Source organism: Zingiber officinale, chromosome 1A (assembly GCF_018446385.1).
Source record: "Zingiber officinale cultivar Zhangliang chromosome 1A, Zo_v1.1, whole genome shotgun sequence".
NCBI classification, from domain to species: Eukaryota; Viridiplantae; Streptophyta; class Magnoliopsida; order Zingiberales; family Zingiberaceae; genus Zingiber; species Zingiber officinale.
The window spans coordinates 192,123,262-192,138,455 of NC_055987.1; the positions used below are offsets into that span (position 1 = coordinate 192,123,262).

The window sequence follows — 15,194 nt, forward strand, 5'->3', positions numbered from 1 at the left end:
ATTGAGAAGAGGTTTATTTCTTTTCCCAACAGTTTCTTAAATCACTTATTAGTTTATGATTTTTTTTTTCTTACGAGCGGTCTAGTATTCTTAATTTAATTTATCTATTAAACAAATTTTATTTATTAATTCTAAGACTCCATCTCTCATCTTCTTGTATCATTGGCCAGGTCACATGCTCTTTTCTTCTATATTATCAAATTATATAAAGTTAATAGTATTTTATTATTTTTATTAATTTAATTAAATCCCGTAAGAATATTGTATAAAATTTATGTTTTAAAAATAAAATATCAGCATGAGATAGCACGTGCTCGCACGCGCAACACCAGGTAATTTCGATCTCCTCGTCTCCCATCACTCGCTTCCGCCTCCGTTCCTCCCTGTGCTCCTGCTCGAAGAGATCGAAGGTCTCATCGTCGTCTCATTGCTTTCCTCTTGTGAGGTTTGATTTGTTTCATGTGGTTCGATCTGTGCAAATCATTCTGATTTATGGACTTCCAGATGTCTACTTTATCGCCGTCTTCGCCCACGATCATCACGCTGAAGCCCATCGAGGCGACTCCGGAGAGCTTCGCCCCCTTCGGCCAGGTTATTCCCGCTTCATCCGATAGAGATAGATTCGGCCCTCAGGACGCGCAGTTGGAGCTCCATCGCGGCGTTCCCAGGTACGTCCGATTTATAGCTGTTTGAGCTAAAAGTTTCTGCTGGATGATCGTTTCTGGTTGTTTCCGTGGATTTTTATTTTTCTGATTTTTTATTTTTATTTATGGAAGCTTGAATGATTGTTTGACGTGATCAGCTGATAACTGTAGTTTCAGATCAAGAAGTTCATTCTTTTGGATCCGGCATACAAAACAGGAAAACGAAGATAAGTGGATTAGCTTGAGAAAATAAATTTGAAAATCTAGGCTATGTTCCGTGATAGCCTCATACCAACATAAATAAGGGTTCTCTGATGTCTTTTGCTCTCTAAACTAATTTATGAACAGGTTGCTAGTTCTTTTAATACTATTATACCTTACATATCCTGTCCAATTTCTGCTACTCAGGGAGGAAATAAAAAATCTATCAACATAAAATCTACCCAGTAGATTCTAATTATTGTTGTTTTTATTTCTCTGTCTATGCCCCTTCATAGAGAACATCCTATGAGTTGTAATCCATGCACCTATAACTCTAGCAGCTATTCAGGAATCATGTTCATCCATCGGATGTTTTTGTTCACAAATGATCAACCTTGTGTTGAGGGAGGATCTGGTTAATATAATGAGGCAGACAAATCCACAATACAATTCTCAATCAGGAAAAGTGGCCAATTTTGAGTCCTTTGCACTCGCTGTATGGCTGAACAAAAACCTCCAACTCGTGGAGAGCCAAAGTTTGTATTAACTTTATGAATGCAGATCTAGATCTATAAATCATCTAGGGGATATGATTTAAATATATTAAGGTCCAGATCTATACCATTAGCGGAGATTCAAATGCATTTATTGAGTGGTTTCCTAACAGGCATAAGATGAATGACATTAGTGAATTTGATTTGCTAGCACGAAACTGAGGCATTGGCTTAAGAAATATCATTCCTACCAAATGGACGTAATTGTGACTGTTGTCATAAATGTGACTGACTACATAAAACATCTATATATTGTGTTTAGTAGGTGATTTGGTGTTAAAGGACCTAGTTGGCTATGTATAATCTCAGGCTAGACCCTCAATGTACATCAATGGACTTGAGCTGGATATTTGACATGTGATCATTTTGTGTTAACCTAAATCAAAAGAAAACTTATGACAAGGTTCTGGAGATCATGATGATTCTGAAGTGCATTATCATTTAAAGGAGGAAAAAAACTAAAGTTCCTCAAGCCTGTTAACAGTGATTTGGTTAACCTAATAACGTCACACAAAAAGGTATTAAAAAAAGAACAAAAGGGATTTTGGCAGTGATGGTTAATATTGGTTACAAACTAGTGCCTGTAGGTACATTAAGTTTGTAATTTTGTAATAATAGTATAGAAAAAAAAATATTGTGAAGATGGAGAATAAAGCTAATTCATGTTTTTGAAGAATAAAACTATCTTTTTCTTAAATATCAAAGTAATAGTAGCCTGTAAACGTTATGTTTAGTACCATATTGTTATCTTTGAGTTTTGATTCAAATCTTTAATGTGTACAATAACACACTTGCCTTTATATCTAACTCTATTTTATGCACTACCAGTATGATTATGTTGCTTTTTGCTGTTTTTGGATCTATTTCTTGATACTACTTTTGTATCTATCTGAAAATAATTGGTATCACACATCAGCAATCTTCCAGCCACTCGAAGTAATATCTTCATACTATTCCTCCCTTTTCTTTTTCATTTGACTAAAAATGATAACTTAAATGTTGTTGACAGGTTATACATCATGAAACTAGAAGATCGACATCTTAAATTTGCTTCCATCACTCATCATGCAAGCGTTACACAGTGTCTTGGCTCTATTGGTGGTGACGAGTGGTATCTAGGCATTGCTAAGCCATCTATACTGAAGGAAAGTGAAATTGGAAATGAGGATGGAAGAAAACCTATTAAGGCTCTCTGTGGACATTACTACATTCCCCCTAATCCTAATGAAGTTTGTGTTTTCCGATTTTCTGGTCCTAAATTTGTGAAACTTAATGTTGGGACATGGCACGCAGGGCCCTTGTTCAAGAAGAGGACAATGGACTTTTACAATCTTGAGCTAAGTGACACAAATGTGAGTATCTGTATTTGGTTGTACTGAAGTTTTATGAAATGGTGCGATAAGCTATTCTGAAGATTCTTATATTTTGATAATTTCTTGATATTATGTCTATGTTTGTTTAGTTCAATTCTTGCTACAAGGATAAAAGGTTTTCTTTTGCAATGGTGAAAAGTGCTTCTTATGCTGTGTTTCTCTCTGTTTGTGCGATCATAATTCCTCATTTCCTATTGTTCCATCTCCAGTTTGTAGTTTATCAGAGATGGAAATGAAATTCTTTCTATCAGAACAAAATAAATATGAGTTTAGACTTTCAGTGGACCTATTAAAGGAGGGATGACAAATACTGTTGATGTGTACTGGAAGGGCAAGTGCATATCTTAGCACATTTTCTTTTAGCCTTCATGGCTACAGATTTAGGTTTATCAAGTATGTTTCAGATCTGAAATTATATCAAAGTACATAAAATATCTCGATCCATTATATTCTTTGTATATTGGTTCATACCTTGGCGGCGCTATCTGGTACCAAGATTATCATATTTTTCTTCAAAACTATCTCAGTTACCTGATCTTTTTTTCCAATTTCATAGATGTTATTAGTTTGACATTCAAATTCTTAAGAAAAATAACACAGGAAGCAAAACAACATAGATTTTATGTGATGAACTGCTGCCTGTTAGGAATTGTGAATTTTGATATTTTAGGAATAGTTGCCTCATGGCTAGTTGCCCCATTGCCATGAACTAGTGCACTTCATTTAACTGTAGATAATCTTTCTGCACTGGCATGGAAAATATGCCATGTTCCCAGAATCTTGCCAACAAATTCCAAGGTTTTTTAATTTTCTGTACTTTTTTTGCTTTAGGATTAGCGATGCAAGTTGAGAAGTTGGTCTTCCTTTTTTGCTAATCAGTTAAGGGCATTGCCAACCTTGTCTTGCTTGTTTCTTCATGATGAAAGATGGCTTTATGCAGATTTTGGATCACACAACACATAATTTTCGGAAGAACGATAACGTGGTATTCGAGATTGAAGATTGAGGAGTTTTTTTTCATGGAGTACTACTTTGTAAGTCCCATTATCTGTGTGATATATTCTATCAATTTTTGTAATGAAACAAAATTCAAATTTTGACTCGATAGTGTTTCAATTTTTGTAATGAAACATAAATATTTACACCCTAGTCTGTATGTCATAATTTTAGTATTGATACAATTTTTGTAGGAAACAAAGTTTTTTTTGACTTTTACCTGCTTCAAAATTTAAACTATATACTCAAACTTGATCCATTGAAACAAGAAATTAGGATTCTAACCAGCTAGAAAAGCATGCGACTTTTACCTGCTTCAAAATTTAAATCATTTGCTCAAACTTGATTGATAGAAACAGGAAATTAGGACTCTAACAAAGCTAGAAAAACATGCTTGCTACAAAATCTGATATTGAACTTGCTACTGTTTTGGGGAGCTAACACTTTTTATTTTGAAATTTCTACATTCATATTTTCACCATTTTTCTCATATGTAAAGTTCATTTACACATAAATATTTACATGTGTAATATATTCTATTATAGTTGAACAAGTTACTAGGATAAAGTCCAACTTATGCATCCAATTGTTAGAATAGATAGTATAAGTTATACCGTAAGAAAATTATCATTATGCTAGAGTAGTTAGGTATAATTCTAATTCGAGAAAATAAATCAAAATGATATGAACATGTTTAGACAATTTATGGATAGTTAAACAAGTTGAATCGATGAAGATATAAGAGCTAAAATAGATAGTTTTATAAGTTAATATCATAAAATGATTATTTAGTTGATCAGAACATTATCAATGATAGAAAATTATAATTTACCTCCCCTTAGACTTATACTTTTCTTTCTCTCCCTTCGATCATATAAAAAATTGGGGTACTAAGAAAACTCTAAAGGAATAATTTGGAAAACTTTGAAAAGTTATTTCGATATTAGTAAGAATTTGCAATAATTTATTAAAAAAAATTCGAAGTAAAAAAAAATTTTAAAAAATTTCTAAGTTAAAAAATTTGTTAGTTTAGATAATTTTGAAAATATTCTAAAAAATTTTTGCAAGCATAAATATTTTTGAGGACTTTTCTTAAAAAAAATTTAAAGTAATAAAATTTTTCTAAGTTAAGAATTACGGTTAAAAAGAATTTTTAAGTAATTTTCAGAAAAAATATTTGACAAACAACTTTTTAAAGTATTATTTAATCTCAATTTTAATACTTTATCAGTTAGTTAATTAAACATTTTATTTCAATATTTTGGCTTTCAGGTAATGGCGAAGTACTAGACATTCTTGGTTATTTGAGCAACAACCACTTTCTTAGACAAAGTCTTATAAAGAAATTTAACGTTTAATTTTCTTGCTGAAAAGCGCTAAGTCTAATTCAAGATTTTTAGATTAAGCAAGACTTTGGAACCCAATATAGATTCAAGCCAACTGGATTAACTAAGAATTTCTTGAGGATATATCTCTTTGGAATATTCCTAATTTATCCCTTGTGATATCTATAATACCAATTTAAATTAGTGAATTTTCTATTACTTGCATTCGATGAACATGCATGACTTTTTAAGTTATCTACTTGTATTTTTAAATTATTATTTTCTAATTTTAATTTGTCTAATTGTTCTAATATGTAAGATTTAGCAAGAATTATTTTTAAATTTTTAATTTTTTTTTCTAACTTACAGCAATCCTTAGTTAATAATTTAACAAACTTAAATAATTTATCAGGTGGGTGAGATCGTACCTGACATACCTTGTCGATTTCGTTATCCGTAGCTCACCCTGAGCTGCTACTTTCTTCCGATGTAGCTCCCCTGAACTGCTGCTTTCTTCCGACGTAGCTCCCCCTTCATCGATGATCTCGATGTTCATTTTGGACGAGCTCGAATCGTGGTCCTCGTCTTGATGACTTGCCATTAGTGCAAGTTCGGAGAAGGTCTCGACTTCCGATTCGGACAACGTATCGTCCCACGTCGCTTTTAGTGTCTTGTGTTTTTAGACAGACTTCTTTCCTTTGTCTCTGTCCTTGTTCCTTAGCTTGGGTCAGTTGTCCTTGACGTGCCCTTCTTCGTTGCAGTGGTAGCATCGGATCGTCCTTTTCTTTCTACCCTGCGGATGGTTAGTTTTTTTTAGATTTACAAAGTTTCTTAAAACGTCTTACCATTATAACCATTTCTTCATTGTCGAGAGAAGACTCTGACTCATGTTTGTCTCTCGATGCTTTGAGGGTAGGGATGGCAATGGGTCGGGTTCGGGTCGGATTCTATATCCTCCGTACCCATACCCATCGGGTATAGGATATCCAATGGGTATACCCATACCCATTAAAGGACCGGATATATTCTATACGTGTAATTTTTCTTCTTTCTATCGAGCTATTATCATTCAACAAAAACATATTAAAAATTAACATCCTATTAAAAAATATATATATAATTAAAAAAATAGATTAAACATCTATATAGGCCTACTAATATCAACAAAAAATAGTAAGTTGATTTTAGAAAAAGAAAATTTTCTTTAATATATGTATATATATTATTTAATCGGGTATTCGGGTCGGGTATCGGGTATTGATAGTTCCTCCATACCCTCCTCCATTCGGGTCGGATGTCGGATCCTCCATCGGGTTCGGGTGGAATTGCCATCCCTATTTGAGGGCGATGTTGTACTTGGGTTCTTTCGTACCTGCACATCTTGATTCATGTACTTCAAACGTCGAAAACAATTCTTCTAAGGTAATCTTTTCTAAGTCCTTAGAAATATAGAAGATATCTACTAGTGATGCCCATTTCGTATTTCTAGGAAATGAATTGAGTGCGTACCTTAGTGAATATCGGTTACTTACATTTTCTCCGAGATTCAAAAGTCCGATGACGAGCTCCTTAATTCTCAAGTGCAGATGTGCAACTTGTTAGAGTGTATACTAAAAGGCTAGCCTTTTGTAAATATTTTATTTTGAAATAAAGAATCACATTGGTCAAATGTATACATTTATATGCTAAGTGTAGTTGTTCAATTAATTTATATTATACATAACATGGTGTGTGGTGTCATACACAAAAAATTATGTTATCAATTCCTTATAAATTATAAACAGTAGTTCACGACTAAGATGGAAAGGAACAAACCATTGGAATAGTCGTAGTGTAATTTGATATTAGTTTATCTTAACTATAAAATTACACTAGTACACTCTGAGTGTATTGAGCAGGACCATTAAAGGTAAGTTCTTTTTATACTGACTGAATAAAAGAACAAGACCTTTGTTATTATAGAAGTATATGCTTTTAATCCTGATATAATAACAAATACATATATCTAGTATTTATTTCTTTGACTTATCAATGGATGAGATTTAGTTCGATAAATCAAGAGGTCCGATAAGTTGGGAAATGATATTATTTATAGTGTGTGTTGTTGATTATAGAAGAAAACTGTATCCTAGTAATCTAGGTTGATGATGTCCCCAAGAGGAGCTCATAAGAATTGTCATGTAAACACTGCAGGTGGACTTAGTCCGACATGATAATGAAGTTGAGTGATACTACTCTGGGAGCTAAATATTAATTAAGTGAGTTGTTAGTAACTCATTTATTTAGTGGACATTTTATATCTTAAACATAGGGAGACTAATACACTCATAATAAGAAGGAGCCCAAAATGTAATTTGAGATTGGTGCGATAGTTCAATAATAATTCTTTAGTGGTATGAATTATTATTGATGAAATTAAGTTGGGTGTTCGGGGCGATCACGGGAAGCTTAATTTCATCGGGAGACCAAAACCAATTCCTCCTCTCGGCCCTTATCATAGCCTCTTGTTTATAAAATAATATATCCACTCATACCCACCTTCTTACCCATCCTTATGTGGTCGGCCAAGCCAAGCTTGGAGACTAAGCAAGGGTCGGCCAAGACATGGCTTGGATGAGTTGAAGTGTGACCGACCCTAGCTTGAGTCCGGCCACAATAAAATTAAAAGGATTTTATTTTTAAAAATTTTTCTTATGTGGATTTCATGATTTTAAAAGAGAGTTTAAAATTTAAATATTTATTTTTATAGATTTCTACAAAAGATTAAGTGAAAGGTTTGATATCTTTCCTTATTTGTAGTTGAAAGGAAGATTTTAATTTTTGATAAAACTTTCCGTTTTAACCATCCTCATGATTTAAAAGAGAGTTTTAAAATTAAATATTTTCTTTTATAGTTTCTACAAAAGATTAAGAAAAGATTTGATATCTTTCCTTATTTGTAGATTGAGAGGAAGATTTTAATTTTAAAGATAACTTTTCTTTTTAGAAATTATCCACATATTTTAATAGAGAGATTTTAATTTATAAAAATTTCCTTTTATAACCAACCATGAAGGGAAAAATTAATAAAGAAATTTTTATTTTAAAAATTTACGGAAAGAAATAAGGAAGTTTTAATTTTGTGTTTAAAACTTTCCTTCCTTGGATGATTGAGAGGTGGCCGGCCACATTAAGTTTGAAAGGGTTTTTTTTATTATTATTAAACTTTCCTTTCATTGGAATATAAAAGAGAGGGTAGAGGTGCCTTACCTCACAACTTATGTTCTAATTTTCCTCTCTTCTATTTCTTTGGTTGGTGGCTGACCCTTCTCATCCTCTTCCTCTTCTCCTTTTCTTCTTCATTGGTGGCCGGTGGCATCAACTCTCAAAGAGCTTGTTGGTGGACGGATTTTGCTTGGAGAAGGAGAGAAAGGAGGTTTTGTTTCTAGCATCCCTTGGAGCTTGGTGGTGTGGTCAAACCTCATCTATTCTTGGAATTCTTATGGTGGTCGAAACTCACAAGTAGAAGAAGGAAGCTTGGGTGGTTCTCGTCTCGGTAGATCGTCGCTCACACGATGTCCGAGATAAGAAGAGGAATACGGTAGAAGATCAAGAGGTTGTTGTTTACAAAGAAAGGTATAATTAGTAATTATTTTTCGTATCATACTAGTTTTCTTTGTATAGTTTTTGAAATACCAAACACAAGAGGCATATGATTCTAAGTTTCGAATTTGTGATTCGAGTTTGTTTTTCGAATTTGTGATTCGATTGTTCTATTTGGTTAAACCTAGGGTTATATAAGGAAATTAAATATTAGATTTCTTTAAAAGACTTTGTCTAGGCGGTGGTGGATGATCTCATACCCAAGAAGATCTAGTACCTCGCCATGCAGTCCTGGAAGCCAATTTTAGAAATTAATATTTAATTGAATTTGTAACATAGGTAGATTTGGATCAATAATGTTAAGTATCGTTTGCGATCCAATATCGTTTGCGATACAAGTCTAAACCACTAAGAACAGATAAGTTAAATTTGGAATCAATAATATAATTATTAAGTTCCGTTTGTGATTCCTAATTTAATTTCTAAAGAACACAATAGGTTGTTAGTAAAGGTTCAGGACTTGTACAAAATTATTGTACAGGGGAATCAGTATGATATTCCGTGTAGCAACCAACACAACTGTCTTGTCTTCTTCAAGTCGCAGGCTGGTGAGCTGGTTGCGAAGTAAATCCCGTCTTGCGAGCTTGGCTTCTGACGTCTCTTCGTGCAGTTCAAGGAACTTCTCCCACAGTTCCTTTGCTGAGTCATAGTTGCCGATCCGGTTGACTTCTTGTGGCGGAAGGACGCTCAGCAGATGGAATTCTGCTTTGCCATTTGACACGTAGTCGGTCTGCTCCTTTTTCGTCCATTGATATTTTATTTTTCCTTCTGGTGCTACAAAACCGAACTCCATTATTAATAATAAATCAAAATCAGTTTTAAAAAAATACTTGCATTTGCTTTTTCTAGCTGGCGAACTCCCCCTCGAACTTGTGGGTATATGCTTAGTCCGGCCATTTGTTCGGTGCTTCGATCGATGGTTAGTCCTCTTGAAGTGTCCTCGCTCTGATACCACTTATTGGAGACCGTTAGGCCGGCTAAAAGGGGAGTTGGATAACCTGCACAAATAAAAAACAAACTACCATTCTCGGGCTTTTAATTCAACACTTGGATAAATTAAATAAGTAGAAAAATAATAAAAAGAAGAGGCGTCGGATTTGACTTGGTTACAACTGGGAAGATTATTAATCCAAGGAATGTGTCGCACTAGTATCTCCTTCAGACGGAGAAGCCTCTTACAGCAATGATGTACAAAAAATAGAAGCTCAACTACAAATGAAAGTATACAAGTGTTAGATTGTTAATTGCTTGAATGAATGAAAAGCTTCTGGACCAAGACTGTATTTATAACCTTGGTCAGGGCGTCTGGAAGGGTTCCAGGCACCTGGGAGGGGATACATTTTTATCCCCTTCTCAACGGATCGCGTTTGATCGCGATCCGGTTAAAATTCAATCCCGGGTGCCCGGATCACTAAAGTCAATAAAGTTGACTTTTGGTCCGGGCCCTCTGCTCCAGTGTTGCTCGCCTCGGTCCGGATCTTCCATTCCGGCTCGTTCGCTTGGGTGATTTCAGTCAACCGAAATAAGGCTCACGTACCTCAGACGCACCATAATCTTCCGCAGCGCCTCGTACCTCATACGCTTGGGTGATTCTAGTCCTTCTCGTCCGCTCGCGTAATCTTCCGCAGCGTCTCGTACCTCAGACGCACCGAGTCCGTCGGCTCCCTCCCGTGCCGTCCTTCTAGCTAGCTGTTTCTTTTGCTCGACTTCTTGTGCTCCTAAGCTCTTGCACACTTAGACACAAAGTTAAAATACTACAGGACTTAACTTAACTAGTCGATCATATCAAAATAATTTTGGGGTTCCAACACTTATTAAGCACTTCGGTAATTTGTTGCAAAATGACTTGCAATATCAAAGCATATTTGGTTGAATCATTTTCATTTTTTTAAAAATTTGAAATGGTCAATTAAAAGGTGAGGTTTTTTTTTTTTAAAAAAAACATGATTTCATATATAGAGATTTTGAAATTCTAAAATTGAAAAAAATTAAGAGGTGTAAAATCACTTATTAGTTTATAATTTTTAATTCTAAATGTTTTTTTTAGTTACTATTAGATACGACTAATTTTAAGGATGATTTTTTTTTTCAGAGTGGTCTAGTATTCTTAATTCAATTATCTATTAAAAAAATTTTATTTATTAATTCAAAACTCCATCTCTCATCTTGTTATATCATTGACCAGGCCACATGCTCTTTTCTTCTATATTATCAAATTATATAATGTTAATAGTATTTTATTATTTTTATTAATTTAATTAAATCCCGTACGAATATTGTATACAATTTATGTTTTAAAAATTAAATATCAGCATGAGATAGCACGTGCTAGCACGCGCAACACCAAGTAATTTTGATATCCTCGTCTCCCATCACTCGCTTCCGCCTCCGCTCCTCCCTGTGCTCCTGCTCGAAGAGATCGAAGGTCTCATCGTCTTCTCATTGCTTTCCTCTTGTGAGGTTTGATTTGTTTCATGTGGTTCGATCTGTGCAAATCATTCTGATTTATGGACTTCCAGATGCATTCTACTTTATCGCCGTCTTCGCCCACGATCATCCCGCTGAAGCCCATCGAGGCGACTCCGGAGAACTTCGCCCCCTTCGGCCAGGTTATCACCGCTTCATCCGATGGAGATAGATTCGGCCCTCAGGACGCGCAGTTGGAGCTCCATCGCGGCGTTCCCAGGTAGGTCCGATTTATAGCTGTTTGAGCTAAAAGTTTCTGCTGGATGATCGATTCTGGTTGTTTCCGTGGATTTTTATTTTTCTGATTTTTTACTTTTTTTTTATGGAAGCTTGAATGATTGTTTGACGTGACCAGCTGACAACTGTAGTTTCAGATCAAGAAGTTCATTCTTTGGATCCGGCATACAAAACAGGAAAACGAAGATAAGTGGATTAACTTGAGAAAATAAATTTGAAAATCTAGGCTATGTTCCGTGATAGCCTCATACCAACATAAATAAGGGTTCTCTGATGTCTTTTGTCCTCTAAACTAATTTATGAACAGGATGCTAGTTCTTTTAATACTATTATACCTTACATATCCAGTCCAATTTCTGCTACTCAGGGAGGAAATAAAAAATCAATCAACATAAAATCTACCCAGTAGATTCTAATTATTGTTGTTTTTATTTCTCTGTCTATGCCCCTTCATAGAGAACATCCTATGAGTTGTAATCCATGCACCTATAAGTGTAGCAGCTATTCAGGAATCATGTTCATCCATCGGATGTTTTTGTTCACAAATTATCAACCTTGTGTCGATGGAGGATCTGGTTAATAACTTAATATAATGAGGCAGACAAATCCACAATACAATTCTCAATCAGGAAAAGGGGCCAATTTTGAGCCCTTTGCACTCGCTGTATGGCTGAACAAAAACCTCCAACTCCAACTCGTGGAGAGTCAAGGTTTGTATTAACTTTATGAATGCAGATCTAGATCTATAAATCATCTAGGGGATATGATTTAAATTTATTAAGGTCCAGATATATACAATTGGCAGAGATTCAAATGCATTTATTGAGTGGTTTCCTAACAGGCATAAGATGAATGACATTAGTGAATTTGATTTGCTAGCACGAAACTGAGGCAATTGGCTTAAGAAATATCATGCCTACCAAATGGACGTAATTGTGACTGTTGTCATAAATGTGACTGACTACTTAAAACATCTATATATTGTGTTTAGTAGGTGATTTGGTGTTAAAGGACCTAGTTGGCTATGTATAATCTCAGGCTAGACCCTCAATGTACATCAGTGGACTTGAGCTGGATATTTGACATGTGATCATTTTGTGTTAACCTAAATCAAAAGAAAACTTATGACAAGGTTCTGGAGATCATGATGATTCTGAAGTGCATTATCATGTAAAGGAGGAAAAAAACTAAAGTTCCTCAAGCCTGTTAACAGTGATTTGGTAACCTAATAACGTCACCCAAAAAGGTATTAAAAAAAGAACAAAAGAGATTTTGGCAGTGATGGCTAATATTGGTTACAAACTAGTGCTTGTAGGTACATTAAGTTTGTAATTTTGTAATAATAGTATAGAAAAAAAATATTGTGAAGATGGAGAATAAAGCTAATTCATGTTTTTGAAGAATAAAACTAACTTTTTCTTAAATATCAAAGTAATAGTAGCCTGTAAATGGTATGTTTAGTACCATATTGTTGTCTTTGAGTTTTGATTCAAATCGTTAATGTGTACAAAAACACACTTGCCTTTATACCTAACTCTATTTTATGCACTACCAGTATGATTTGACATGTGATCATTTTGTGTCCTCTAACCAAATCATATTGCTTTTTGCTGTTTTTTGATCTATTTCATGATACTACTTTTGTATCTATCTGAAAATAATTGGTATCACACATCAGCAATCTTCCAGCCACTCGAAGTAATATCTTCATACTATTCCTCCCTTTTCTTTTTCATTTGATTAAAAATGATAACTTAAATGTTGTTGACAGGTTATACATCATGAAACTAGAAGATCAACATCTTAAATTTGCTTCCATCACTCATCATGCAAGCGTTACACAGTGTCTTGGCTCAATTGGTGGTGATGAGTGGTATCTAGGCATTGCTAAGCCATCTATACTGAAGGAAAGTGAAATTGGAAATGAGGATGGAAGAAAACCTATTAAGGCTCTCTGTGAACATTACTACATTCCCCCTAATCCTAATGAAGTTTGTGTTTTCCGATTTTCTGGTCCTAAATTTGTGAAACTTAATGTTGGGACATGGCACGCAGGGCCCTTGTTCAAGAAGAGGACAATGGACTTTTACAATCTTGAGCTAAGTGACACAAATGTGAGTATCTGTATTTGGTTGTACTGAAGTTTTATGAAATGGTGCAATAAGCTATTCTGAAGATTCTTATATTTTGATAATTTCTTGATATTATGTCTATGTTTGTTTAGTTCAATTCTTGCTACAAGGATAGAACGTTTTCTTTTGCAATGGTGAAAAGTGGTTCTTATGCTGTGTTTCTCTCTGTTTGTGCGATCATAATTCCTCATTTCCTATCGATCCATCTCCAGTTTGTAGTTTATCAGAGATGGAAATGAAATTCTTTCTATCAGAACAAAATAAATATTAGTTTAGACTTTCAGTGGACCTATTAAAGGAGGGAAGACAAATACTGATGTACTGGAAGGGCAAGTGCATATCTTAGCACATTTTCTTTTAGCCTTCAAGGCTACAGATTTAGGTATTTCAAGTATGTTTAAGATTTGAAATTATATCAAAGTATATAAAATATCTCAATCCATGATATTCTTTGTATATTGGTTCATACCTTTGCAGCGCTATCTGGTACCAAGATTATCATATTTTTCTTCAAAACTATCTCAGTTACCTGATTTTTTTTTTTTTTTTTCCAATTTCATGGATGTTATTAGTTTGACATTCAAATTCTTAAGAAAAATAACACAGGAAGCAAAACAACATAGATTTTGTGTGATGAACTGCACAGCTGCCTGTTAGGAATTGTGAAGTTTGATATTTTAGGAATAGTTGCCTCATGGCTAGTTGCCCCATTGCCATGAACTAGTGCACTTCATTTAACTGTAGATAATCTTTGTGCACTGGCATGGAAAATATGCCATGTTCCCAGAATCTTTCCAACAAATTCCAAGGTTTTTTAATTTTCTGTACTTTTTTTGCTTTAGGATTAGCGATGCAAGTTGAGAAGTTGGTCTTCCTTTTTTGCTAATCAGTTAAGGGCATTGCCAACCTTATCTTGTTTGTTTCTTGATGATGAAAGATGGTTTTATGCAGGTTGTGGATCACACAACACATAATTTTCGGAAGAACGATAACGTGGTATTCGAGATTGAAGATTGAGGAGTTTTTTTTTCATGGAGTACTACTTTCTTAAGTCCCATTATCTGTATTGCTTATATGTATGAAGGAATCTTTAACTTGCCAACTTAATCATGTGTCGGTTCAAATAAATGCTCAGATTACACTGGACGCTGGTAGTTGTATTCTTGATTCTGTTGTATGCTTTGTGTTCATGCTGGCAGTAGTCGATCCTCCTTGCATGCACACTGACTGGGGAAAATGCAACTTGTGTTTTTAGCATGGATGGTGAAGCTTTAGCATCATGTGTATGGTGCTGCTTGGACTCACCAGAAGGATTGTGTTTTCAAAACTCAAGCTGCGCCTAATGTTCTTTTTAATTCCTTGCCTAAATTTTTTTTTGGCTAATAATTGATTAAAGTTTAACCTTTGAAAGCTTGGCAGCTGGTTATGCTTTCCGAGAAAGATGCAGCTTGTGATCATTAGTGTTGGTGAGTAATATAGCTTCTTAATTAGATTTATCTTCTTAATTAGATCCATTTAGAACCCTTCATGTCATTAGTTTGACTATCATCTCTCATCATTAGAAACAAAGAAATTCTTGGATTCTATTTTAATCATTCATGTAGTAATTGTGCTCTTCTAATCC

At 34.4% G+C, this 15,194-nt stretch overlaps 2 protein-coding genes across 4 annotated transcripts; both read left to right on the forward strand.

Annotated features, from left to right (window-relative positions):
- Positions 1 to 255: 255 nt before the first annotated feature.
- Positions 256 to 11,160, forward strand: LOC122038925. 3 transcript variants are annotated; one of them, XM_042598898.1, is made up of 5 exons: positions 256 to 410; positions 505 to 668; positions 2,409 to 2,751; positions 3,713 to 3,806; positions 11,048 to 11,160. In XM_042598898.1, exons 2-4 carry the CDS (start codon positions 505 to 507, stop codon positions 3,776 to 3,778), a joined length of 573 nt encoding a protein of 190 aa, XP_042454832.1. In that variant the 5' UTR covers positions 256 to 410; the 3' UTR covers positions 3,779 to 3,806; positions 11,048 to 11,160. The 3 variants fall into 3 exon arrangements, with proteins under 3 accessions (XP_042454832.1, XP_042454831.1, XP_042454833.1); XM_042598897.1 differs by lacking the exon at positions 11,048 to 11,160 and having other exon boundaries at positions 3,713 to 3,987; XM_042598899.1 differs by lacking the exon at positions 11,048 to 11,160 and having other exon boundaries at positions 3,604 to 3,717.
- Positions 11,048 to 14,716, forward strand: LOC122038924. Its single transcript, XM_042598896.1, has 4 exons — positions 11,048 to 11,160; positions 11,255 to 11,421; positions 13,210 to 13,552; positions 14,522 to 14,716. The coding sequence occupies exons 2-4, from the start codon at positions 11,255 to 11,257 to the stop codon at positions 14,585 to 14,587; spliced, it is 576 nt and encodes a 191-aa protein (XP_042454830.1). The 5' UTR covers positions 11,048 to 11,160; the 3' UTR covers positions 14,588 to 14,716.
- Positions 14,717 to 15,194: the final 478 nt, after the last annotated feature.